Here is a 25,322-nt window from a genome sequence, read left to right as displayed (position 1 = left end):
AGATATCAAAAAAGTACTCCAGAGTGTTGTTCAGCATGGGGGTGAGTAGAAAATGAAGGCTAATCATGTTTTGGGTGTACTATTCCTTTAATCACCATGCAAAGGGTGTCAGTGACTGTTCAGCCAGCAGTCCTCTCCATGACTTCCTGGATCATAACAGGACTATAAGACTCCTGTATTACATTTTTCCTTCTTTTCTGGTTTTATGTAATATTCAAATTTCTCAGAATCTGAGTCTCGTTTATAAAAAATAAAAATAAACAAAAATTAATGGATCTACATTTAACACTTCAGTTCCACTTTTTTAAATAAAACTAGTTCAATTAACAACTCAGTTCCAGTTCCTGAGGGGAGGTAACTTGCAACCTTTAGATGTGCCCTCAGTCCAATACACCTGAATTAAGTAATTAGACAATTATGCTGACTCCACTGCCACCGCTTGATTCAGGTGTGTTGGACCAAGAGCAAATCTAAAAGTAGCAAGAACTGAAAATGTGCAACTACTTTATTCTTATTAAAGATGTACCGGTTAACTAAATCTTTTAAAATATACATATTTTTAAGGGGTAAAATCAGTTTAAGTATTCTCACCTGTAATAATCTTCCTGACTTGGCAGAGGGCCTCCATGTATGTGATGCCCTTGAAGCCACTGCTGCTCCATTGCCATCCTCTGCAGCTCTGCAGACTGTGCATGCATGGCCTGGAGCTGATGTGAGGCAGACATGTGAGGAATAGGACCCTGAAGCTCTCGCGGATATGCAGCTCCTATAAAAAAAAAAATCCAGTTTAAACCAGCACAACAAAGGTTGCAGTAGGGGTTAAGAATACCAACCAAACAGTGGGTGGCGCAGCATCTCATGATCGTGAGGGAGATCAGCGAGCAATGGATTGGGCATCGGGCCAGGGAAAGGAAATCGAGCCAAACGTGGTCCTGTTGCCAGCGGGTCCACCAGAGGATGAGGACTGGAACCTGAAAAAGTATCAGATTTGAAATAAGTTTCAAACCTTCAGAGAACTTAGGAGCTAACCACTCAACCTCACCTTGACCAAGGGGGTCCTGCTGGTGGAGGTGCAGGTGGGAGTGAATGTGAGAGTGTTGGTGGTGATGAGGAGTCACGTTGAGCATCTGCAGCCGGGCAGCTGGATCAGTCGCCACAGAAGCCATCCTCTCAGCATGAAGCCGCTCTGCAGTCAGCCTCTCAGCGTAACTCAGCTCAGGGCGCATCTGAGGGCCTGCTAGCGCCAACCTCTCACGCTCCAAGGGATTCAGCCCGGAATGGAAGGGTGCAAAAGGGTGGGAGGGCCCGGGTATGTGGGGAAGAGCCAGCGCACCGTGTCTAGCAAAGTGCTCCAGGTGGTTGGCTGACGGGTGTAGAGTTTCCAGGTCTGGGGGTTTGACCTCAAAGCCAGGCTTCATTCTCTCACGTAGCTCTCGCTCCCTGAAGTTTCTTAGCTCCCGCTCTCTAAGGCCCGGATCCGTGCTGTATAGGCCAGGCATGTGGTAGGCCAGCAGGGGGTCTCCCGGGCTCAGGGACACGTAGAAAGGATGGTTGCGGTTTGAGGGGGACATGACGTGTGGTCGAGCATAGTCATTAAGGCTTCGCATGGCTGGTGTGTCTGGGCCGATGTAAGGGGGCACGGCCGCTACGGTAGTGGGGGGCTGCTCAAAGGAGGGCCGGCCGTGAACCTGAGCAGTCATCTGCACCTCACTCATGCGACTGTCGTGGGAAGAGCTGGATGCCCTCTGAAGACAAAAAAGGGGAGTCAGAGAAATGTATGATGTTGAAGAGAAAGTATTTTATAAGAAACAGATTAAAAGGAGTTGTTTTTTTTTGCTTACAGAGTTTCTATCTGCTTCTCTCTCCCTCTCCCGCTCCCTGTCCTTCTCTCTTTCACGTTCCTGCCGAGCGCTGAGCTCAGCCTCTCTCCTCAACCTTTCTACAGCCTCCTCTCTTTTCTTGGCCAGCTTGGAGGTCGATAGCGGAGTAAAGAAGAGGTCTGTTCTTGCACAAGAGTTGTAGCCACGATCCAAATGTTTTATGAACCTAAAAGAGATGATAAAGGATTTAATCAGCAAAAGACATCAACATGTTCTTACGTAAAACAAAACAAACACCTGCAAAACCCTAACTTTTTTTTACATTTTAAGATGCTATAGCAGCAGGTATTTATATATTTGGAGGAATATAATGTGAAATGTTTGAAAAAAAAAATCTGCACTATTTCTCTTGCTTGATGGGAGAACTTTGATCATACCTTGCGGACTGACTGGCATGGCTTGCCATGTTGACGACAGAAGGCTCTGGGGAGGGGCTCCTGGGAGGAGACGGCGGGCTCTCGGGCTCCTCCACCTCATCCAGCGGCTCTTCTTTAATCTGTATTTGTGATGCCCCTGTAGCAGAGCTTGGTGAGGGTCTGGGAGGAAGATGTGGGATGGATGGCTGCAGGTTCGGAACGGGGCCGGCAGCAGATGATGTGAGAGGGAGGGAAACTGGAGGTGCTGTGAGGGGAGAGGTCATGCTTTTCCCAGGGTGGTTCTGAGAAGACATCGGTGGTTGGGATGGAGCTGAATGTGAAGGCAAAGGATGCGACATGAGCTGCAAAGGAGGAGGAGGGGCCCCTGGAGGATGCTGGTTGGGGAGAGTGTTGAGGGGCTTCAGAGCAGGAGGAGGGGGAAGATTAGCAGGCATCTGAGGGAAAGGTGCTGCAGACGGGTGTGGCAACTGTTTGTGGGATGGTGGAATTGGGGTTGTGGGAGGGGGCTTTACTTGGGCGCCAGTGAGTGGTGGGTGTGGGAGCTGAGTATCCCTAAAAAAGGGCACAGAACGGGGAGGGGTCTGCGGTGGTGAGCTGTTTGGCTGCAGGGGCTGTGAGGAGTTGAGAGACGGTGAAAAGTGCAACGTAGAAGCAAGAGGAGGGTCCTGACTGAGTGCTGCTGGTGTCGGCCGTGGACCTGGGACCAGCTGTGACCGGCTTCCTGAGCTGCCTGTGGCTGGGGACTGAGCAGCAGCAGACTGTGTGGAGTCTGGAGAAGATAGACCAGGGCTCTGGGCCGGATCAGCTGAGGCAATGCTTTGTGAAGGTTGATTGGCGATGGGAGGGTCCTGAGAGGAGAGACCTTGAGATACCGATGAGTCAGATGGCACAGTGGCTGAAGCGCAAGCCTCTGGTGGAGCCCCGTTGGGCTGGGCAGAAGAGTCTGAGTCGCTCTCATTGCCCTGCTGAGGACTAGGTATGCTTGGAGAGGAACTGCGGTTGTCCTGATCGATGTCTTTGGTGTCACTGCCATCATCGTGAGCGCTGCGACTCTCTGAGGAGCTTTCTTCCTCTGCCTCACCTTCTGAACGTGAGCCGCCTTGTGGATCCTTAAAGAACAAACAAACCTGGTTTATTTTGAACTGTCAGAACAAAACTTCAAAACAAAGAGTCCATGTAAGGTTAAAATGAAACAGATAACTGGTGCTTAGATTTTCTGACTTTTCACTGGAGTCAGCATCGTGACCCACTGGTTGTCTCTGCTTCAATGTTTTCTGTATAGTTACCTTCAGTCTTTAAACCGACAGCAAATTCCTTTTTTTCTCTCTTTTATTGTAAATCAAAGTGATGAGAAAAAGGGAAACAATAGATCTATCATTGATTGTCTAAACCAAATATAAATATAACAATGCAATAAAGAGGGTAGAAGGTTATTTCACCAGTGACAGTCGGTTTGAATTTAACATGAAGAAACTCTCATATTATCATTATTATTGAAATTATCAATAATTAGTGTAAACATATTACATATAATCTTGTGTCATTATATCAAGCTTGATAGAAAGTTGTATTATAATGTAGTATGCATTAGTATACAGACAGTGCTCAACAGCGCCCCTATTGGTGGAATTACTTAAAGCTCCTGTAAAGGTATAAGAACAGAGCAGTTCTTAACAGAAGAAGGTCTGAGGTCACTGATGCGTATAAATCAAAGTCTGGCATGCACCATCTACAATTAATCAGTATGAAAGCCTTTTAGAAAGCTTCATGATAACTCCATGAGCGGGGAATATTTCTTAAAGGAAACTACCACACTAAGCAGAGAGTGTTAGAGAGCTGTTATTATAAAAACAATGGAAGTAAAAGTCAAAGAACAAAGGGATCTGTGGTTGGAAAATTTTATATCCGGTTTTGAACCCTTAGATTTCGAATCCCTGGATTTCCTGCTAAAACACAGTGTTTTAGCAGGAAATCCTTGTAAGCCTTAATGACATGTGGTCTCACATCTGGTAGGTTTACTTGCGCCTGTCTTTTACCTGAATCTTTGGCCTTTTAGGTGTCATCTTTTCAGGTTCATCAGGCTCTACAGCAGGAATTTCCCGCACGCGTTTTGCAGTCTTTGGCACCGTTACCTCCTCTTTTATCTTCTATAGAAAAAGCAAAATTACAGGATTAAACTAGTCCTATTAAAGAGCCTGTGAGCAAATTACTATGACTAAAATGTCCCTTCTCAAACAAATAAAGTGTCTAAATGACCTGGATCTATAACATTTTGACAAAAGAGCACATAAATATTCCTATATTTACATGTTTAAATGATGCCATATGGGGTTATTTGATTTTTGGTTATATGCTGCTTACCTTGTTCCCTTTCTTTGTGGAGTCATTTTTATGATCTGCAGAGGATCTTAATGAAATTGAGATTCCTCCAGTTGGGAAATTGTGGTTACTGTGCTGTGAATCCTCTGTGCTTGGTGAGCCTGTGAACCTCCTGAGGCCACTTCTTAATGATGACATCTGCTTTAAAATGCAGCCAACATCATAATTGTTTACAAAAAACTATTGTACTCAAATAATCAATCTTTAATCTAACTTGTCTTTTGTTGCATTTGCGAGTTAACATGAAGATGAAAGCTTACAGGTGCTCTGCTCTGCCGAGTCCTCATTCCATGCTTGTTGTTCACCTCTTCTTCCGCTTTGACAGGTTTGAACATAAATGAAGCGCTTGCAGATTTAGAGGCAGGTGGCAGGCAACCATGTTTGTTTTCGTACACGCGGCAAGTCGTGCAGAGCAGAGAGTTGTCTCTCCCGACCTGGTGCCAATCCTTGGAAGCTGTTAAATAAACAATGGCTTTAGAGGCAGGTTTCAGGCGCTGCTTAAAGCTCTTCACTCTGTAATAAAACCTACTGGTTGTTCCACAGTGACTGCAGCTCTTTGCTTCCTGTTCGCTGTCTTCGCTGTCGACATCATCTTCACTGGCAGAGCTGGCTTCAACTACAGCGGATAAACAAAACAACAAAACAGAGCAAGTGACTAACTTGAAAAAAAATTGATCAGATGTGTATATGTCTACATAAAAGACAGCATCAGCTAAAGAATTAGTAAGATTACAAAATACATCCCTTATAGACTGAAAAACATAGGGCTTTATATAATAAAAAACATATGAACTACTCTTTATCCAGGGTAGGATGCCAATACAAAAAGCAACTTTCATTTGTCTAACAAATATGAAGTTACGGGGATTTTTCCCTTCTCTGAACACGCTCAGACAAGAGATTTACACAAATAATCCACTCTGATTCAATTCTGATTAATGATTTATTAGATTAAAATGAGTCCCATCTGATTATTTGATAGCTTCTGGTTAGATGTATTTTCTTTTAGTCTTCTAATGTTACTGCTGTCCACCAGAGGATGTTGCAGTTCCTTTTTAAGCATAGCCTAACAGGTATTTTGAAGAGAAGCAATAAAACATGAGGTTTGCACATTGTGTAGGGCGGGGTTGTTTTTTTCTTATTCTACATTACACCTTTTTGGTCCTTGTTGTTTTGTCTTGTTGCTAATAAAGCTAACTGTTTTTTTTCTTTTCTCCATGTCGGAGGTGATGTTTCAACATGGACAAAAAGTGACTACAAACTGGCGCAGCAATGCTGTGGTTTATTGGGTAAAAGAAAAAAAAACACTCCGACCCTCTGTTGGTTCTGCTTTACACACCGGCTTTGTGAGAATCCTTGCTAACCTGCCAACTTCTCTCCTGCTATTAAAGCTGACTCTCTGCCTGCTGGTGAGTCAGAGGCACGTGTGTCCTCCTGTCTGCAGGCGCTCAGGGTATGTCAATGACATGAAGGGTGTGCGGTCCACCTTTCTAACATATATATGTGCAAATAAGGAGCTAATTGTGTTTAAAAACACTGTTTCTGTGGCTGTTATGTTCAGTAAAATTTAGTGTATCTGTCTAATATCAATGGGATTTTGACAACTTTCAGTGTAACCAGCGCTTGCGCTCGAATCACTGGACAGAACCCTGGGGAGGGAGCACAGATGTCTGTAAAAGGGCTGATACGCTTATAAAAATGAGCCTGAATTTCAGTGTAGGGAAACACATTTGAGAGTAGAGAACCGCTCCACTAAAATTCGCTCTCGAGAACCCTGCCAGAGAGGAGGCAGGTTAGAACAGAAAAACGAACCGATCCAGAGTCCGATCCGGAATTTTTTATATTCATTTATGGAGATGAGGATGAACAACACATAAAAAACACACATTATGCTCATTATGCTCGTTACGCTGTTCTGTATGTAAATATGAACACTTCTCACCTAAACAGCACCCATTTAACTACTGGTCTGGAAGCGCTACTAGTCTCTACCAGCATTGAATGCTAGATTAGTTTAAATACAGAGTTACATTACCAACTATCCACATCATTGAAACAGAGTCACAAAACTAATGAGTACGTTCACAAAGTACGTTCTTGACAGGAACACAGGAAAGTATGGACTCTGGGAGAACGGGAAAATGCAGAAAACTCTGGGTAATTTGGAACAGTAGTGTACTTGTGACATCACCACATTCAAAGCGTCTGGAGCTGCATTTCACTTCCTGTTATTAATAGTCTCTAGATAATAATAAATTGTAACTTTTTTCATTTAGTGGTGGGATAATGATTAATACAGTCAGGTAAACAAAAATCAAATGAATGTTTTTCCAAATAAAGCAAACCAGAACCAGTGGTTCATCAAAAACGGCTATGCCCAGGAGAGCTGCTGCAGATGGGCTAACTTTAGCCTTGGCTGCAGTTAGACTCGGAGGTCCACTGGTTGCCACGGCCCTCTCAACATTTGAACTTTTTTTTTAAATTACGCACTAAATCAGTAAATAGGCCTTATAGTGAAGCTTAAAAGTTTAATGTGCTTGCCTCAAATGATCTTAAAAAAATGCTTTTGTAGAACATCAACAGCAGATAAGTGAATTTTTAACCAAATAACCTGAGCTGTGTGACCACTCCATTAGAAGCTGCTGCTGTGGTGCATGCTGGGACAACTGTCAGTTGTCAGGGGCGAGAACAACATCTGGGGATTTTTTCCGCTCTCGGTCTTGTGTTCTTCTGAATTGGAACAGTACTAGGGCTGAGGCTGATGACGTTTCATGAGCACGTGAGAACGCACAAGTACACATATTGAGAAACGGCCATTGTGTTAGTTAGCATGATACTACCACCACAATAGAGTTTTGAACAATACCTACCAAGGGTGTCCCAATAGTTTATAATTGTTTTTAATTTCTGATACGATACCGATGTTGACCAGATATGATATTAGTACGAATCAACATACTTTCATTACTTATTTTTTAGTGTGGGATGATTAATAAAAGAAAAATCGTTAGGAGAACAATTAACCCATGTGTTATTAACCACAGATTAACTTTAAACAGAAGCAGGGTGTTCATACCAGCATGGTCATTATTTTACATTTTTGATGCAGGCCGACATGGAAGCAATATCTGATATCAATATTGGATCAGGACATCCCAACTGTATATATGTATATAACCCTGACCTGAATAATTTCGAGATGGAGGGCTGACAGTAGCTGCTGTGGATCGAGTCTTTGCTTTGCGAGAGGACGGCTGCCGACGTTGCTGACGATAAGCTCTGGTTCCAGCAGCCTCTGGGGTTTTCTTCCAGTGGTAATAAAATGTGATCAGTTCTCCCTGATGACAACACAGATTTATTTAATCGTGTCTGTTAATTCCATATCAATAATTAAAGAGAAAATATCTAACAAATTAAATAAAACAACAGTTGCTTACAGTCTTTTTGCTGGGCAGAAAGTCTTTCCGGATGCGAAAAAAATTCTTTCCATATTGCCTTAGACCTTTGATGAAGCGTTTCTGTAAGATCAACATGAACAAATCAGAGGAAGCAGTTCTATAAATAAACACTACAGTCTCTACTTGCTATATAACCTGAACTGAAATCAAATTCAAAATTATAATAATTATTGCAATGATCCATAACAGGACCTATATCTTTCTCTATTGCCTGTGTTGATATCAACTTTTCAATGTCTAATGAAACTGATCTTATTCCTGTAACTTTATTCAATTTTTGTCTAGCAGTCGTCTGAAAAATCAAGGTCTTAAGCTCATTAATAGTCACTTAAAGGAATTTTCTTAGCTGATTTGCAGCATTCAGAATTGTTTTGTTGAGCACATCTCCAGCAGAGCTCACAATTTAATAGCTAAAGTTAATATAATGATGCTCAACATATTCATTATTTTTAAAACATATATCAAATTACTTGTTCCCACTGCTAAAGAAAGTACAAAATAAATTCTAAAGGACAACTGTAGAACTGATCCGTTTGGAAGAGTTTTCTCACCACGTCATCTTCTGACCAACATTTTTCAATCAGTTTTGGTAGTGGCCTCTTGACCAGACGCTGCAGAGCTTTGGCTGCGTCGTAATGGCTTGCATGAAGCTAAAATGAAATGGGTAAAAAATATCAACTTGTTTTGAATAATAGCGCTGAAATTATGTTATTTCTTCAAGATTACATAGTTCAGGTTTTGCTGCGCACCATGTTGAGAGCGTTAAGTGTGGTGTCATCACGGGAAGCTGCCAGACATCCATCCTCTGTGGATCCACCATCACACATCCCTGCAAATGCTGCCATGCTCCTAAAACAATCACAATTACATTACTCATAATAGCAATAGAGTAATAGTAATGTTGCATTTAGATACTATCATGAAAAAATATTTTAAAAAGCACAGAATAGCCTTAATCTTACTCAATTTACAACCATTTGCATAGCTGCTTAGATCAGCTAAATATATAAATATAGTAAGGTAAATAAAGTAAAAGCAAAGAAAAAGGACTGAGTAACACATTACCTTAAAAAATCTAAAAGGTCAAAATCATTACATATGATTATGGCTTACTAATTCAGTTTAAAACTTACTGTGGTCTAGAAAAAATATTCAAGTTACCAAAATGACATTTATTAAAAAGCAAATAAATGTCTGCCTCCAAGACAGAGACTGACCTGGCTGCTCTAAGGTACATAAGAAGGTCACAGTCATTAACTCCAGGTGTCCACATGAGCTCCTCATTCTCTGTCTGGGTCTGTGCACCAGATGAAGGCCGCTGCTGTAGCTCTGGGAGCTTTGCCTGCAGGAAAAACAGATAAACAACAAAGTATTATATTGTGAAGATGCAGATAAGGGGAAATAGATCGAGCGAAACAGAAGACAATCTTAGGCTTCTTTCTTGCCCTAACCAGTTAGGGCAAGAAAGAAGCTTCAAACGTGGAGAGATGTTCCCCTTTAACAGGACAACGGCTCTACATTTATAAACAGAGCTACAACGTGAGACAGAAAGAGTAAGCCGATGTCTGGACCCAAATCAAGTTTAAAATCTGTAACAATACTTGAGCACTGATACTCAAATATTCTTCCTCACCCATCGCAGGCAGTCTTTCCCCTTTTCCCCCCAAGCTCTGGTCCTCTACCAGAGGCCTGGAAGCTTGAGGGTTCTCCGCAGTACCTTTCCTGTTCCTAGAACTGCAATCTTCTGGACCAAGATGTCTGATGTTTTTCCAGGGATCTGCTGTAACCACTCTACAAGTTTGGGGGTCACTGCCCTGAGTGCCCCAATGACCACGGTCACCACTGATGCCTTTACCTTCCAGGTTTTCTCCAGCTCTTCTCTGGGCCCCTGGTATTTATCAAGTTTTTCATGTTCTTTTTTTTCCTGATGTGCAGTCACTTGGTATTGCTATGTCAACCACAAAGGCTTTCTTCTACTTTTTGTCCAACACCAGAATGTCCGGTTGGTTTGCCATTACCATTCGGTCCGTCTGTATCTGGAAGTCCCACAGGATCTTGGTCATTCTCTACCATCTTTGCAGGTGTTTCCTACTTTGACCTTGGGGTTTCCAGCCCATACTCTGCACAGATGTTCCTGTACACTATTCCAGCCACTTGGTTATGGCGCTCCATGTAAGCTTTCCCTGCCAGCATCTTACACCCTGGGGCCTCAGGGGCCTCCTTGCAAAGTCTGCACCTGGGGTCTTGTCTGGTGTGGAAGATCTGGGCATCTATTGCTCTGGTGCTCAGGGCCTGCTCCTGTGCAGCCATGATGAGTGCCTCTGTGCTGTCCTTTAGTTCAGCTTTGTCTAGCGATTGGTAGGATATGATTTGTGTATATATTTTAATATTGAAAACCTGGGAAGTATTCTAAATTCCATTGGGATTTAAGATGTAATGTGTTCCATATAAGAAAATGTGATCCATATTGGTTGTATTTCTTTGCTAAAATTGTATAATAAAAAGTCGACCAGAAGTGACGCAGAGATGGAAGTCTGGGGAAATTCATTATACCATCATTCATTAACTGTTCAGGTAGACCCCAGGTTGTGCAAAAACAATGTTAATCTAATAATAATGCGCACTGCTGCTTGGTTTCAGGAATACTGCAACACCAGACGTCGGTTTGCAATACTTTTCTGGGAAGAAGACAATTGATAAAGCCAAGGTAGCATGCAGCTGGGCAGAATTAAGTATAATCATTATAAAAGATCAGTTCTAAAAGCCAATAATGTTTATTTTATCCAAAGAAAACAATAGAAGCTTCAGCAGAAACCAGCTTTGCTCACAGTCTGTGTTATACAAATGTCACCAATTATTTCACTGATTTGTGCAATTATAGGCTATGAACGTAGATATTTTATATTCTCTTCGAAAAAAAACTGCACTTTTAAGGGCTTATTTGAATAACATCCTTTCTATGCATTTTATTATTGAATAATGAATAAAAACACATGATAAGACAGAAACATAAATGCATAGTGCATACTGAAATAAACAAGCACTGCTCTGCTTCACCTGCACCCTAAACTTGGGCTTGCTTTGTCTCTCTTTCAGATAGTGACTGAATTTTTTTGTGAAAACCTCCAAGTCTGTGTTGCCAGCAATGTAGAAGGAACCAGTTTTTAATCAAGGGTTCCCTTTTAACGTCATAAAAGCATTCAACAAAATTGCAAAAATAATAAAAAAAAATAGAAAGTGCTTTTTTTTCAGGGATATTTTGTAGCCTAGTAAACTAGCCCCACTTGCCAGCGGCCAAAATCATTTTTGCCTGCGAGTTTGGTCTAGCCTCGATCAATGCCCCAGGCCCTAGAACTGGTGGGCCAATCACAACACAGAAATGAGTTCTGAATGTCTGGATTTTGAGGGCGTGACGACAAAGCTGTGCGACGCTGGAGAAAGCACAACAAGGAAGATGGCAACAACTATTGAACAGTAGCATGCACTATGCCAGTAGTAGATTTCAATGGAGCACTCCATTAAAAGTTAAAAGTCCTCTTTTCTATTGCGTTGTTCAATAAAAGTATGTTTTAAGATCATTTGAGGTGAGAATATTATACTGTAAAGCGTCACTATATGGTCCATTTACCTATTTAATGTGTAAATAAAAAACAATTTCCAAGTTAAGAGGACCGCGGCAACCAGCAGACCTCTGAGGCTAACGGCAGCCAGGGCTGACCGCAGCCTGTCTGTAGCGGCCCTCTCTCGGCATAGTTGTGTGTTAAGGACCGCTGGCTCTGATGGCGATTTTTGACTCAGCTTTGGAATCAGTTTTGGAAGGATTAAACTTGGGGTTTTCGTTGAAACGTGAGCAGGAAGAGGCTCTACGCCCATTCATTTTTAAGAAGGACAAATTCGCCGTTTTACCAGCAGGCTTTTTGTTTGCACCCCCACCAGCTTTCTGTCTCGCTTCCTATGTCACAGTCAGTGCACTTATTGGTCAGAGCGCTGGCCAATAGGCACAGACATGGTTTGAAAAACAACAGGTTGTTCTCAACAACAATCTTCCGATGTCTCATTCATAGGGGCTGGACTAAATTACACATTTAATCTCACATTTAGTCTGGTTAGATATTGTGAGCATATTGTTCAAAAAAACTCTCATCACAATGACAATCTGATATTCATATACATGGATCTGAAATTAGAAAAGAGTGTCACTACTACTGCAATTTAAGTAATTATAAAGAGCATCTAAATTGGGAGTTATATTTACCTGATGACTTGGTCCCACTCTTATTTCACCCTGTGTGCTGTTCAAGCTCCTGAAATAAAAAGAAAGAAACAAATAAAATGTATAAAAGCGTTTCAGAGTACATAAGACTTTCTTTAATGGTTATCTCATCTATTTACAGTACAGACGCATATACAGTATGCAGTCAGACAGAGTAACCTACGCCTCCTGTATCATCTGAGGCTTCCCTCCCTTCCCCTGCACTGATTTCAGCAACAGATCATCATCCCGCCCCTCCTCCTCTGTGATCCAATCTCAGTTCACAGTTTCTTCTATTACATGAATGAAATCCGACTCCACAGCGGCTGCAAAACACTGTCAATCAATCACGCTTAAGCTGCTAATTTTTACGGTCACCATTACGAGAACAGCCTGTGCCGTTCCGCAGATCTTAACAGGTTGGCAGTCTGCGTGTACCTGTCAAATAACAAAACAACAGCTAATATGTACAATCAGTAATACACGTAAAGGTTAGCACACATAAGACGTTAATGTACATTAGCAACAACCCGCTAAGATACCCGCTTAACCTCAAGGTGAATCAAACAGCGGGTGCATAAAATGTTTTAATAAGTGTTTTTTTTTTTTTTTATGACAGAATAATTCAAAGCACGCACGGGGAAATAAGTGTTGGTCACATTAAAGTGAACAGAGAGAGAGGCGTTTTCCCAGCGGGAGCCGCTAGCTGCTAACGAGGTAACATCTAGCTTGTTAGCCACACACGAACTTCGTGACCACTGACACCCAGGCTATTAAACACCGACGGCCCTCGAAGTAACGCCGCCGGACAAGGGAATGCGCGTTTAACACGCACAGATTTTTAAACGCAACGCAGATGACAAGTTAACGAAGTTACCTGCGGGGACTGAACAGGTCGTCCATGTCGACGGATGTTTGGTTGGTTGTGGCTTGTTGACACTACGCAGCACTGTGGGCGAGACGCGCGCGCGCGCACACACACACACAAACACACACACACATACATGTATACACGCGCACCAACTGTGCGATCCCTATTACATGGCTATTCAAAATGGAGGCGGTGTAGTGTAGAGGCTCGCTCTATTTTTTTTTTTTCAGTGTAGTGACCTCAGCAGCCACAGAGCGTTCACATCTTATCTGGATGTTCAGAACTGAGCATGTGCCGCAGACATGCTGGGCTTCATCGCCACTTTCCTGCTGCTGTTGCTGCGCAGTCAGCCATTAATCTGAACGGTTTATCATACTCTGCGGGGCTGCTGCTTGCAGTTTTTAACACTGTTATGTAACACAGTCCCCATTAGGCCCTTGCTCCTAATAGAATAACTTATGCTAGCTAAACATTTTATTTAACTCATCTAATGATATAATACTTTGTCTTTTTTTTTTCAAATATAAAAGAGTAAGGAAAACAATAATAAAAAAATTGAAAAATACCTTTTTTTTCCATGACCAAAAATGGAACAGGGGGAATACAATATTCTAATAGTAGCCTACTGGTCCCTTCTACAGCTCTTTGAAATAAAAAAGTTTTATTTAAAAAATGCATTTACCTCATACACGTCATTTTGTAAACACACAGTGTGTACATAACGATATTTTGTTTTGTACAGCTCTCATGACATTTCCATTTCTTAAAGTGCAACAGTGATCAAATGTAAACAGTGTGGAAGAAAAAAAAAACGTGCAAAAAAGCTCAAGGATGTGGAAGTTCGGAGCATTAAATATATATGGTGCAATTTTGCAGTGTTTTGGTTTGGTGTTGTCAGCTGGATGCCAGAGGCGTAGCCAGAAATTTTTTATAAGGGTGGCCAGGCAATAACAAATGTGCACTGTGGGGTGGCTGAAAGTAGATAGACACCAAAACTTCATGGTCAATCTACACTGTTCCAACAGGAAAATTAACGAGCAAAACATCCATATTTTGTAAATAAAGAAAAACTATACTTTCCCACAGGCTTTGCTAACAAAAAGACAAATATATTCAAACATCCGTGCTTTCTAAATAAAAGGTATAGTGAATAACATTCTTTCAGGTTTGAGTTTTGGGTGAACATCTTTTCCATTGTCATTACTTACCTACATTTATCAGTAATCATTCTGCATAAGATTGATATTTACAAGTACTAATATCTACGTAAATTGATTATTTAATACGTTTTTATTAAAATTGTTATTTATCACTGATTTCTCTGAAGACTCCTAGATGACTTGCAGAGACATTTTCTCTTTACCCCTTAAAACACAAAATCTGTTTCTGGTTGAATTCAGTACTTATTGTCTTTAATGATAATATATTGATGTGCATAATTAACCACATTGTTTTGTTGTCAAGTAATTGTAAATGTATGAAAAATTTAAATGTTTAGAATATTCCACTTGAGAGTATTACTGTTGCCACCATCTGTATTAGGAGGAAATAAATGGTAGGGTGGCCACAGGGGGGGCCAATGATTGGCTAAGGGTGGCCATTGCCACACCTGGCCCCCCATCTAGCTCCGCCCCTGTTTGATGCAGAGTCTGACATGATTTAGTTTTTTCGACAGTTCAGCTGTCTGATGGCGGTGGGGAAGAAGCTGTTTCGGAATCTGCTGCACCTGCATCGAATGCTGCGAAGAGGGCAGAAGGGAGAACACTCCATATACAATTAACATATCACATCATCATGATAATGATGCATACTTAACCATAATTAACATTGCAAATAATAAATTAACATACCCTATATGTCAATTTTGGGAAAATAAATTTTATGGCATTGCATTACACTACATAGTAAAGTGCTATAAAGGGGGGTGGGTCACTTTTTATTTGATAAACTAAAACAATATTTAGCTCCAATTAATGGATTTTTTCAGAAGTAGAAAGGGAATCAGTCCATTTAATATATCAGATGTTTTGCCTGGTTAGAGCTCAAATGGATTATTTTTCACAGAGCAGGGATTCTTTAGAACACAGTTTTGCAATTATAAGACACTAGGATAGCCTGCAAAAAATGGCATTTGTGCTTTCTTTGGATAACATTGTCGAGACAAATAGGAATACTTCTGTCAAAATCAATAATCGATGTGGAAGCTTTTTACTTTTGTATTTCTTATTTTTCCCCAAATTTTTTTTCGGCAGAATTGTCTTTGTTGTCTTCGATACTTTGAAATTGGCAAATATCTACAAATAGTTATCTTTAAAACCAGCAACCTTCCTACGTAATGATATTGACATGCATGACCTTGCAAAACAATAAGTACACCTTAGTGATTTTATTTTTTTACAATCATTCACAATTTTAACCAAAAACTGCATTTCATGAGATACAGCGTCACTGAACAGGTGCAACAGTGAAGAGTGAAAATGTTTTCCAAATACAATTTTCAACACTTTTGTATGACAGTACTTTGTAGGACCATAGTTTGCTGCAATTAGAGCATGAAATATTTTACATGTCTCAAAGGTTTCTACTAGGTCAGTCAGGGGGGTTCTTTCTCACAGACTTTGTATTAGGTTAAATCTTTGACTAAACTTTTTCTGACACATAAAGATGGCTTATCCAAACCATTTCAACATAGCTCTGGCTTTATATTTAGGCTTGTTCTACTGCTAGAAGGTAAACCTCTCCCCACAAACTGCTGCCAACTTCTTTCCTTTTGCAAAAAAACAGACAAAACAACAACGCCACAGCATGATGTTGCTATCATCATGTTGAACAGCAATGCTGTATTTTGTTAGTTGCCCATCTCAAATAGTGTTTTGCATCTAGATATTATAGTTACATTCTAGTTTCATCTGAGCAGCGCAGAATTCTATATTCACGGAAGGCACAACTAAAAGTTATTAACAAATCTTAACTTTAACAGCATGTGCAGTTTTTTTTTAATATATGCTCCTATTATAACAGCTGTAATTTCTCTTCCTTGTCACCCTGCAGGTCCTGACAAACAGGAAAAATAAGCCTGACTGGAAACACCCAAACACCCATTGTGTTTCGTAAGAGTGTTTTTTGTATTTTTTGTATTTTTTTTAACAAAGTCCTCACATGGTACGGGATGATATATATATATATAGTGCTCCGTCCATACATTAACACACATTGTGGCTTAAGAGTTGTATAGTGACTGCTACCATTTCCATAAGCAAGGACATTTCTCCTCATTGTTGTCCTTTTCTTTGTCCAGCAGAGGATCCCATTGGATCAATTCAGCAGAGATCTCTACTTTTACGCTCCCTGATGCATCCAGCTGCCTGCAGTTTTGAAACAAGATGCTGCTTTGCTAAAAATATGTGAAAAACAGCAGTGTGTTAAATCATGTTTGTTTTGTGCTGTATTTCATTTGGAAAAGAAAAAAAGATTATAGCACTGAAAAGCTATAATTAATAAGCCCTTAAAGACTTTAAATAAACCCCTTAAGTGATTGCTTTCTTTAAACCAATTTTTCTGTTTTATAAAATTAGTGCAGAATACTCAGTGTGAATGACCTGTCTGCTTAAAGACATATGGACAATTATTGCATACAAAAGATTAATGGTCAACTAATGGACTGGAAAACAATCTTGGACCACTGTTCCTCCCTTGTGTTGCTTGGTTGTAGTCAATTAGTCAAGGCAGTCAGTTGGTTTTCCTTTGATAAAAAAAACGTTGAACTAATCTGACTGTATGATCAGGTTGCATTGTCTTTGTAAACCGCTTTGAGATGACACGTGTCTTGAATTGGCACTATATGAATAAACAGAATTTAATTGAATTGGTTGTTTGACTGTCTGTGTTTGTTTTGTTTTATTTAGTTATTCTACTATCCACAACAGATCTCCACCTTTTCCAAACAGTATAAAGCCAAACATGTCATCCCAGTAATGAAATCATTATTTATCTTTTTAGGCTGAAGAGGGTTATATAAGGGCTTCTTTTTAAACAGTTGATAGATGTCATGCAACAATTGCTCAACTTAATTCATTGACACTTTCATCTCATAAAAGAAACTTTCTCTGTGGTAGGGTGAGTTAAATATGCATCTGTGACATGAGAAACTTGGATTTTAATCCTGAATGTGTCAGGAAGGTCAAACCAACCAAAAAATAACTAAATCTGTTTTTTGTTGTGTCTGCCATCCATCCTTACAGAGGAAAATAAGGTAAGTCTGGGGAAGACTGTCATCCACCATTATAGATTCTCCTGTTAACACATATGCATGAGAAGAACATACATATTTGGAAGGAAAAGACAAGTTGGATTTAAAGCTGGGGACATGAAACAACAAGCTAACAAAATACACAAAGGCTTCCATACTTCAGGATAAAAAGAAAAAAATGGACACACAACAAAACAGGTATTTCAAGACAGTGAAACTTTATTAATGTAATCTCCAAAGGGTAGGTTTATGCAGTTAACATCATAAGGTACTACAATCAGATCTAATATTTAACTGCTTAGAGCACATTTAACAATTTGTTGTATTTTTCATTTACTGACAGTAAAAGTTCTAAACATCTAATTCCTGCATCAAAGTCTTTACACTCGTTTGTGTGTCTCAATTCACCAATAATTGTCTCTTTCACTCAATCACAGGATTCCTGAAGTTTTTCCCAGCAAACTGAGCTTTGTCTCCCAACTCCTCCTCAATTCTTCCAAAGGGGGAAAAAAAAACCAGATAGTTTCAATCAAACTTTACAATATACCTGAACAGGCAGTTCAATGTAATGCATACATGTGAGTCAAATTATTGCCAATTATTATTTGCAAAAAAGTTCAAGCTTATCTATTGCTTTATGTTTAAGGTCATTTTCCTGAGGTTTTTGGTTTTAATGTAAAGAAATTCAAGGTATATGAATATTTAGAAAGTCTTTGGTTAGTTTATTGGTCAGTTTATTGAAGTGGTAAGCAGCTATTTAAGTGAAAAAGGATAGCGAAAATAGTGACCAAAGAAGAGAGATCATGAAATTTTTAATGAAAAGAAAACTCACCTCAGAATCTGATTGTATTTAGCCAAACGCTCAGAACGGCAAGGAGCCCCTGTCTTGATCTGGATGTAATAAAAATATTACCATTTTGGTTATTTTATTTTTAGTTAAATTTGAAACAATTAATCATATTAATCATGATTAATAGATTATAGAAATAATCGTCTACTAATTTAGTAATGGATTAATGGTTAACTGGAGTACAGACTCCAGACTAATACATACCTTTAGCTGACAAAGCAACCCACTTAGAGCAGAAATTATGCCAAAATTGTGAAAAAATATATAAACATTTTGCATTTATGATTTAAAAAACTTTTTTGTCTGCCAGTATTCTCTGTCCAGAACTCCTCGAGTGGAAAAGTTTTAGTTTCATCTGGTTTAATTTCGTAAAAAGCCTTCTTTAAGGAACCTTTTGCCATCTGATTATAAATCGTTTAATCGAAAAAAAGAATTGACAGATTAATCGATTTGCAAAATAATTGTTAGTTATAGCCCTAGTTTTAGTTCTTATGTATGTTTCTTAGACACACATCAACACCTGATGTTGCTGGCAACAAGCTGTCAACCAGTACCTTATTGAGTTATTCCAAAAAGGTGAAATTGATCTCTGGTGAATATCTGTAGGAAGTTATGTTTATTAAACACCAGAACATCGCTCTGTATATTACCTGTCCAGTGCACAATCCAACCACCAGATCGGCTATGAAGGTGTCCTCAGTTTCCCCGGAGCGGTGACTCACCATCACGCCCCAGCCACTCTCCTGGGCCATCTTACACCTGCGGGGTGCAATCTAATGACATTTCACTAAAGCAGAACTAACGTAATCAGATTTTTGCTTTTCTGCTTGTGACACCCCGAATATACATTCCAACTGTAACATGTATGTTTTCCCAAGAACCTCTGACGATAAACTCATATTGACTTACGCCTTCAATGACTCTGTGACCGTTCCTATCTGATTGACCTTGAGTAGCAGACAGTTGCAGGCTTTCTCCTCCACTGCCTTGCAGATGCGACTGGGATTCGTCACAGTTAAGTCATCTCCAACAACCTGGATGTCCGTGCTCTCAGTGAAGTTGGTCCAGGCTTCCCAGTCGTCCTGGTCAAATGGATCCTCAATGGACACCACTAAATAAACAGTTAAACAGATTTCTGTGATATTACATACGGTAGCACAAACAACATTTGCAGGCTAAAGACAGATATCTTTTGAAATTAAGATTTAAAGAGGGCAGACGTATCGGGGCACCGTGGGAAAGTTGCCAGTCTGTCACGGAGTATTATTCAAATCTGTTTTACACTTACTGTTGAAACTCTTTCATAAGGTCAAGATTTTGACTAAAAATATGTACATATTTATATGCAACACACCCTGCAGGTTTATATTAAATACTTCAGAGTTTTTCAGTAAATGTCATTACTGAATATGCCTTCTAGGCTTCCTAAGGGCCCCCTCTCTATAATCTCACCTATTTCCCATTTCCTCCATCTAGGGCTGAAACAATTAATCTGATTAATCCTGATTAGTTGATTATTGAAATAATCTGCAACTGATTTAGTAATCGATTAATCGTTAACTGGAGTTTGGAGATTCTAAAACATAAAACTTTATCTGACAGAGCATCCCACCTTGAGCAGCAGTTATACCAAAATTGTAAAAAAAAAAAAATATGGAAACAATTTGCATTTAAGATCAAAATCTGCTCTATCCAGAACTCCTCAAGTGGAAAACTTTTAGTTCCACGGTTTAATTTAGCCAAAGTCTTCGTTAAGGGAACCTTTTGATATCCGATTATTTATCGCTTAATAGAAGAAATAATCAAGATTTATCGATTTGCTTAATAATCGTTAGTTGCAACCCTACCTCCATCACCAGAATGCTCTTTGTGTCTGTTGAGGCTCGATTAGTTCCTCATTTCCTGCTAAAGAAAAGCAGGACGATGCTGTCATCACTATCGTGTGGACGTTGTGTCCAGAGAGATGAACACTGTTAATTTTCTATCAAATATTTGTTTGCATGTTGATCAAAGAGTTTAATTTCTATCTGACATAACAATAACATCATCTCCCATGGTTTTGCTTTAAGCCATGCACGGTCCAACATCAGATTTATGAACAGATTTTATTGTAGTTGAGATTTTAAGGAGTAATAGTTAAAGTGGCCTGAACCCAAAATGGATGTTTGTCTGTAGTTGAAAAGAGAAAAGGTTCAAGGTGCACCAACATTATTTCATGAAACTGTGTTACCTCAGTCATATGAGGTTGAATATTTTATTCCGCCCTGCACTCTTGCTCTTGAACAGAGTGTACAAAGTTTTATACCTGGGTAATCCGTCACAAAGCTCCTGTACAGGTCAGCCAGCTCGTCGGGGGTGATATAGCGGCTCGGATCATCAGGTGACTTGAAGTCCAGGTCATATTTTCCGTCCCTGTAGAATTCAGATGCCGCCACATCCATCCCAATCACAACCTCCTCAGTGTACCCAGCGTTGGCAATGGCCTCCTTCAGAAGTTCCAGAGCTGCAGGAGACAAAATAAAACATTACATTGCCAACCTGCTTAGATATTCTTTAATCAAATGCTCCTATGGGTCGACTTTGCTAACAACCTAGGATAGTAAAGTTAGTAGTAAGCATGCCCACCCTCCTTATTTTCCAGTATATTTGGAGCAAAGCCGCCTTCATCGCCCACATTTGTGGCATCCTGCCCATATTTCTTCTTTATGACATTTTTGAGGTTGTGGTAAACCTCTGCTCCGATGCGCATGGCTTCTTTGAAGGTGGTGGCACCAATGGGCAGGATCATGAACTCCTGCATGGCTAGCTTGTTACCAGCATGAGAGCCACCATTTATCACATTAAAGGCCTGGTGATAAAAGTGCAGAGAAGAGAAAGTTGGTAACTTAACGGGAGGAAATACATGAATGTTGGTTTGTTGTCTCACCGGAACAGGCAATATAACCTCAGGGTTTCCTGCCAGGTCTGCAATGTGACGGTAGAGGGGAACGCCCTTTTCTGCAGCACCAGCTTTGCAAACGGCCAGAGAAACACCAAGGATGGCGTTTGCTCCAAATTTGGCTAAAAACATACAATAAATGTTATCAAATACTTGCATTTAGAATAATGAAAGACAAAGCAGAAAGACAACAATCTACAATAACTTTATGCACACACTGAGTCGCAGTGAAACTTCATGTGGTCTAAATCTAAAAGGCAAAAGCCCAAAAGAGAGTTATAACAAGACTATTCACAAATTTACATTTGTTCTCTGTGCCATCCAGATCGATCATCATCTGGTCAATTCTCTCCTGCTCAACCACAGATACACCCTGAGGAAACAGGTATTAACATTTTATAAAAGAAATGAATTTACATCAAGTAAGGAAGAAAGAACTAACAAACACTGAGCTGCTGTCTTACCTCACTGATAAGAGCTGGACCAATACTTGAATTAATGTGTTCTACAGCCTGGGAGACCCCTATAATGGACAGAAAATTGTTATCTCTTTACATTATCCACCAGTTCTTTAAAGAGATGGTTACAGAACACATGCAACCTCTCATGTAGTTGATTCGCACCAAAGGTATGATTAGAACAAATATTCTCATAGGTTCCACTGTTTTCAAATGACCAGTGTTTTTCTATTTCTTAAAGAAGTTAAAGTCAAAATAACAACCTTGTATTAATCGAAGAGCAAATCAAAAGCTGTACAGAGCTCTGAAAATAATTTGATTCAGGGTCATTTCAACTAGCATCACCCACCACGGCTCAACTGAATGTGTGTTTCCATAGCATGAACCTCTTAGGGATCTAAGGAAGTTTCGGTGACTAATATTTCTCCCTACTGTGTTTACACTGTTTTCACTTAAGGAAAATAACCAATCAATGTGTGCTGTATGTTTCATGGAAACATACAGGGACTGCCTGTGGAGCTGGTTAACAGTTCCCTTTTGTATCTCTGCTTCTTTCTGTATGTCTGCTTCTGTCTCCTTGAACCCCCCTCGGCCTCGGCAGATTGCCATTCACACTGAGCCTAGTTCTGCTGGAGGTTTCTTCCTGTTAAGAGGGAGTTTTTCCTCTCCACTGTCACTACAAGCATGCTTGTTATGAGGGACTGCCTTCGAATCAATGAGACAATGCAATAAACTTCATGCATTATAATTTGTGCTTGAGTTTGTTTTTATGTCCTTTATTTTATGGAAAGAGGGTTAAAACATGCATTAAAGGTTTCCCAAGATTGGGAATTAACCTGATGATGGCCTCTCTACCTCTGTGACAACGCCTCACCCAATTTGTGGTTTGAGAAGTACAACATAGGTTTTTAGTTCAAGGGGTACACATTTGCAAAAGACTGAGGATATATTGCACTTGAGATAAAGACTGCATGCAAAGTATAATTGTTCATTTGCTTCACCTTCCATGAAATTCTGTTGTGGATTCTAGAGGTTAGAAAAGCTAAAATACTCAGCAACAAAACATTTAAAACAAAAACGTGATACATTTTTAACACCAAGGATCACAAATTATTCCATGTTTACCTCTATGTCCTAGTCTGATAAACCAGACTAAATGTGAGATTAAATGTGTAATTTAGTCTGGCCCCGATGAATGAGACATAGGAAGATTGATGATGAGAACAACCCGTTGTTTTTCAAACCATGTCTGTGCCTATTGGACAACGCTCTGACCAATAAGCGCAACTGACTGTGATGTAGTAAGCGTGACAGAAAGCTGGTGGGCGAGTAAACAAACAGCCTGTCGGTGAAACGGTGAATACGTCCTTCTTAAAAATTAATGAGCGTAGAGCCTCTTGGATCGAGGCTAGACCACTCATAGGCAAAATGATTTTGCCCGCTCGCAGGTGGGGATAGCTTATTTCCTAGTTGAGCAACCCCACCTCATTCTTTGTCAAATTATTGTCTCTATTTTTATTTTTAATTAAAAAGCCTGTCTTCACTGCCTCCTTCACTCTTTTAACTCCTGCAAATTTTGCTTCACCTAATTAGCAGACAACCTAATTTCAACGAATTCCCTCAAAACACACCATTTGCCTCGCTCTGCTTCACTTTCCCCTGCAGCACCCAAGAGATGCTCTACAGATAAGGATAAATGGAAATCCTTCTATCCAGCTATTAGATTTTTGTTTGGTGTGACACCAAACACAAATCATGGTTGGTTTGGTGTGGAAATACTTGGGTACTTGCTGATATATTATACTCTGATGATAAGTTAGCACTCGTTTAATACTACCTGGCTGTGAAAACATTGTCTTTAATTCAAAAATCACAGGGGAAATAAGCTTGCTAACACTTTAATGCCTGTGGGAACAAGGAGAGCTGACAAAGAACACGAGAGAGGCAGAACACACAAATATAAACATTTATTTTATCAGAAAGGTAAAACCACAAATTCAGACAATTATTATCCATATTAAAACTAAATGAATAGGATTCACAGACCTTTTCCCAGGTAGCGAGACTTGTCATTGTCTCTCAGTTCCAAAGCTTCATAGATCCCAGTAGAAGCACCGCTTGGAACAGCAGCTCGGAACAAGCCTGGACAACATCAAGCAGAACAAAAAAAAACCCAACAATGTACATCAGACACTAATGGTTAACGAAAAATGAAGCACTTTTTTCCAGGGGAATTCGAATATCTAATTTAACTAACACTGTGTCAATTAAATTAGGTTAAAAAGGAATATGCTACAGTCTACCAGTATTATTGATATAAAAATATGGATAAAGTGAGCCAGAGGGGCAAGACAACATAATGATAAATAGCTCCTAAACAATGCCTCATTGATGTCAGTTGCTTAGTGACCAAAACAGACGAGAGTAGAGAGTGATTTTTTTTATTATTGAAAAAAATGTTCTGCAGTATTTCCTACAAGTTACTGTTTGCAGTCGTGCAGCTCAAATCCCTCCATTACAAATATTACTTCAGCAGGGCTGTAGACAGAAAACGTTCAGTAAACAGTGTCTGAGGGGGCTAAGATACAAACTCCTAAGCTTAATTTTGATTTCATTGATTTCATAGACAATTTATTTCACATATTAATATCCAGAAACAGAAAAATACTCAAGTCGAGAAGTCAGGCCTACCGTTTTCAGTGTAAAGATCAACCTCCACTGTGGGGTTTCCACGAGAATCAAAGATTTCTCTGGCATGGATCTTGATGATAGACATGGTGCACGCCTGAAGACAAGAAATATGTAAACTTGTTTATACTGGAACAGAAAATAATCCCAGTGTTTCAAAGAAGACAAATTATTTCAGGTAAAGAAAACTTCAAAAATAAAACAAAGCAGTTCAAAAGAAATTAAACTTCATCTAGTACCTCTGACTGTGTTGTGTTGTTGGAATACTTGTAAATATCCTGACCTAACTGTAAGCTTAGGAGAGCATATAGGCGAGCTGCTACTTTAATTGGATTAGGCCTGTTCAACTGTTGAGTCACGTGGATGACAGGATAATGAACTTAGTACATCTGCCAGAGAAGTGTTAACGGTGTAGTTAGCAAGCTGAGGTTTACAGATCTGAGTTTCAGCCAAGTCATTATAACCAGTTCAAACAGAACTTCTGTCAGAGTAAAGCCACTCTACAAATACTGTATAATCTCATATCTTCCCTACATAAACCACATTGAAGAGAGAAAATTACAAAATGCATTTCATGTTGACTAACTAAAAAAGAAAACTTTATGAAAATAGGCAACTAAACAAAAGAAGGAAAACAAAAGCCTTCAAAAGTAGGGGAGACTTCTGCTCATTTTAAAAGACGGCTTAAATTAAGGGGTGGCTTTAGATAACTTAGACAATAATTGCTCCGAAAACAGTAACAGCATGAACAATTGTCGCATTCCTTCAGCAATGTATGACTTGTGATAATGATAAAAACCAATAAAAAAAACGTTGTGATCCCTGAACATACTTCGGATATTATTACAGAAATATACATTTTAACATTACTATTCTCTGTTTAATATCCAACTAGATGTTAAGGCACTATGATACCCATGGG

General features: G+C 39.8%; 2 protein-coding genes across 3 annotated transcripts in view; both read right to left on the bottom strand.

Annotated features, from left to right (window-relative positions):
• The window catches only part of LOC107100106 (arginine-glutamic acid dipeptide repeats protein-like), a 16,440-nt gene extending 3,027 nt beyond the window's left edge, over positions 1-13,413 (bottom strand). Inside the window, exons 1-16 of one of the 2 annotated variants that reach the window (XM_015398474.1) lie at positions 13,224-13,413; positions 12,350-12,398; positions 9,312-9,436; positions 8,844-8,943; positions 8,646-8,744; positions 8,074-8,154; positions 7,821-7,974; positions 5,166-5,252; positions 4,897-5,090; positions 4,619-4,777; positions 4,294-4,404; positions 2,258-3,366; positions 1,842-2,046; positions 1,043-1,745; positions 834-971; positions 592-766 (exon numbers count right to left, since the gene is read on the bottom strand). In XM_015398474.1, coding sequence (XP_015253960.1) covers positions 592-766; positions 834-971; positions 1,043-1,745; positions 1,842-2,046; positions 2,258-3,366; positions 4,294-4,404; positions 4,619-4,777; positions 4,897-5,090; positions 5,166-5,252; positions 7,821-7,974; positions 8,074-8,154; positions 8,646-8,744; positions 8,844-8,943; positions 9,312-9,436; positions 12,350-12,398; positions 13,224-13,249 — 3,515 coding nt within the window. In that variant the 5' untranslated portion in view covers positions 13,250-13,413. The remainder of the gene's footprint in view (positions 1-591; positions 767-833; positions 972-1,042; positions 1,746-1,841; positions 2,047-2,257; positions 3,367-4,293; positions 4,405-4,618; positions 4,778-4,896; positions 5,091-5,165; positions 5,253-7,820; positions 7,975-8,073; positions 8,155-8,645; positions 8,745-8,843; positions 8,944-9,311; positions 9,437-12,349; positions 12,399-13,223) is intronic. The other variant, XM_015398475.1, reaches the window with a different exon arrangement.
• A 4,291-nt stretch (positions 13,414-17,704) lies between these two features.
• LOC107100101 (alpha-enolase-like) lies at positions 17,705-24,670 on the bottom strand. The gene is made up of 12 exons (XM_015398467.1): positions 24,640-24,670; positions 24,404-24,497; positions 23,759-23,854; positions 21,719-21,777; positions 21,558-21,627; positions 21,243-21,376; positions 20,942-21,164; positions 20,622-20,819; positions 19,226-19,427; positions 18,967-19,075; positions 18,299-18,357; positions 17,705-17,959 (listed from the first exon to the last, which is right to left on the bottom strand). The coding sequence occupies exons 2-12, from the start codon at positions 24,486-24,488 to the stop codon at positions 17,890-17,892; spliced, it is 1,305 nt and encodes a 434-aa protein (XP_015253953.1). The 5' UTR covers positions 24,489-24,497; positions 24,640-24,670; the 3' UTR covers positions 17,705-17,889.
• Positions 24,671-25,322: the final 652 nt, after the last annotated feature.

The sequence above is a fragment of the Cyprinodon variegatus genome, unplaced genomic scaffold (genome assembly GCF_000732505.1).
Source record: "Cyprinodon variegatus isolate N-32 unplaced genomic scaffold, C_variegatus-1.0 Scaffold936, whole genome shotgun sequence".
NCBI lineage: Eukaryota > Metazoa > Chordata > Actinopteri > Cyprinodontiformes > Cyprinodontidae > Cyprinodon > Cyprinodon variegatus.
The sequence above is the reverse complement of the archived record's forward strand: the minus strand, read 5'-3'. Positions and strand labels throughout refer to the sequence as shown.

Coding starts and splice junctions, on each gene's coding strand:
- LOC107100101 (XM_015398467.1), bottom strand. CDS start 24,488: ATGTCTATCATCAAGATCCATGCCAGAGAAATCTTTGATTCTCGTGGA. Junction 21,778..23,758: donor GTCTCGCTACCTGGGAAAAG/GTCTGTGAATCC, acceptor TGTCCATTATAG/GGGTCTCCCAGGCTGTAGAA. Junction 20,820..20,941: donor TATACTGGAAAATAAGGAGG/GTGGGCATGCTT, acceptor TGTCTCCTGCAG/CTCTGGAACTTCTGAAGGAG.